At 37.0% G+C, this 1871-nt stretch overlaps 1 protein-coding gene across 1 annotated transcript in view; it reads left to right on the top strand.

Moving 5' to 3' along the window:
• Positions 1–1344: 1344 nt before the first annotated feature.
• The window catches only part of LOC108966607, a gene marked incomplete at its 3' end in the record, with an annotated part of 10873 nt that continues 10346 nt past the window's right edge, over positions 1345–1871 (top strand). Inside the window, exon 1 of the mRNA XM_018929602.1 lies at positions 1345–1630. Coding sequence (XP_018785147.1) covers positions 1345–1630 — 286 coding nt within the window. The remainder of the gene's footprint in view (positions 1631–1871) is intronic.

Genomic DNA, 1871 nt, shown 5'->3' with positions numbered 1-1871 from the left:
CCTCCGGAATAGCTTTGAGTGCCGAGGTACAATCTGCTTGGATCCCCTTTGTCTTCTCAAAACGTTTGCCTTATATCAGCCTTTTTTAGGCCATGACTCGTCACTTGTTATTACGTTATTCAAAAATTCCGGCTCACTTTTTCACATATTCATATTTACTTGGTGCTCTTCAACTCGTCAGTCGGTATTTGTCGAAGTCGCAGGTCTCCCAGCACGGCCTTCATAAGCAACCTTTTCCCGATTTTTCAAAAAGGTGTTGTCACTGAAACACACCACCTCTTGCTAAAGCAAAACCTGGGTAAGCCTGCTTGATCATATCAAAAGTCTCTGCCTCAGATTTACGTAGTTTCACACAGAATTTAATCGAGTACTTCGGTTTCTGCGCAATTTCTTCATAATTTGGTACTTAAAAGTAACTTAAATCTTTTTCGACACTTAACTTTTTCATTTTTTGGGAACACCTTACAGAAAAAATGCATATATCTTCATAAACTTCGAGGCTAATGTTGTTGTTGGTGTTAATGCTGGTACTAAGATAGACGAAATTATCTCCGATTTCGTAGTTATGACTGTCACAGACACATATAGTTCGTTGCTTTGTCCAACCTGGAGAAAGTAGAACTAGTAACGTGGTTTTCATTGCAAGTGATATTGGTGTCATCGACGTGCGACAAAATTCAAAAGCCCTTTTTCCGCTCCATGTAGAGAATTTAACCTTTAACAACTAAGATCTGAACCTTAAAATTTCTATACAAGTTCAAACGATTTTAAATCATATTTATGTAGAAGCAATTACCATATACTTACATATATAATGAATTTACAATAGTCCAAATTTATATATGTAGATAAGTATATGTAATATGTAATTATTAAATAGAATTGTATCAATAATTTTCATCATATTTTTCTCTATTCGCTTTCAGATCTCGAGAGATACCCTCAGAAAGTGAAATAAAATTTAAGTGAAAGAGAATTTCTGTAGCCTAAAAAGCGGAGAAGGGAGCTACCATACAGCGGATGCAAAAAAATGCGTGTAATTGTAACGATTGCGGCAATAGTCAAATTAGCGTAGAAAATATCGTGAAAATATTTGCAAGTGCGTAACATAAAAAATAACAAAATCGGCGAACATGATTGCCTTTACACAGCTTAGGATGCGAATTATGCTTGCTAAAGCGGCGAGAACGATAGCGAAAACAAGAATAACAACAACGACAAATACAACAAATATATTACCGCAGTCAACGTGTATAATGAAAATTAAACGAAAAAGTAAAATATCAAAATATTTGTTGTTTATTACCGCAATTTGTATTAACAGCTTCTGGCCGTCGCTGAGCGATGTTGGAGATGCCGGTGGTAATTTACTGCCGCTTGTCTATGGCCGCTTGTCTATGGCCGCTTGTCACCGTCACAGCTGGTGATACCATCGCACAAACGTTCACCATCGAAATGCATGGCCAAAATCACTATAACGATGGCGGTGGAGGAGGCGGAGCAGACAGTAGTGGTAGTTTGGAAAATATGGATTTTGAGAATATGGATATGCATGCCTTCGATCATGATGCTGGCATTGGTGGTGTACCAGAGGAGTCAGAGGAGCGCGATCATATAGTGCATCATTTTGGTAAGTTAAGGTGCCCACAACAAAATTATAAATTTTAGGCTTATTCTATTTATAAAGTCTTTCCTAATTTGGTATTCATATTAACACAGGTTAGGTTTAATATATGTATGTATGTATTACTGAAGCCCCAAAATAAACACCATAAGTCGACAAGGCGCTTTGAGGCCAATACAAATCTACTTGGCATTTAATTTTAATTTCCATTCGTTGCGATTGTCGTATGAGTACCCAAGAGTTTAAG

This window comes from Bactrocera latifrons, unplaced genomic scaffold, assembly GCF_001853355.1.
Source record: "Bactrocera latifrons isolate USDA-ARS-PBARC rearing strain unplaced genomic scaffold, ASM185335v1 scaffold_1658, whole genome shotgun sequence".
Classification (NCBI taxonomy): domain Eukaryota; kingdom Metazoa; phylum Arthropoda; class Insecta; order Diptera; family Tephritidae; genus Bactrocera; species Bactrocera latifrons.
The sequence above is the reverse complement of the archived record's forward strand: the minus strand, read 5'-3'. Positions and strand labels throughout refer to the sequence as shown.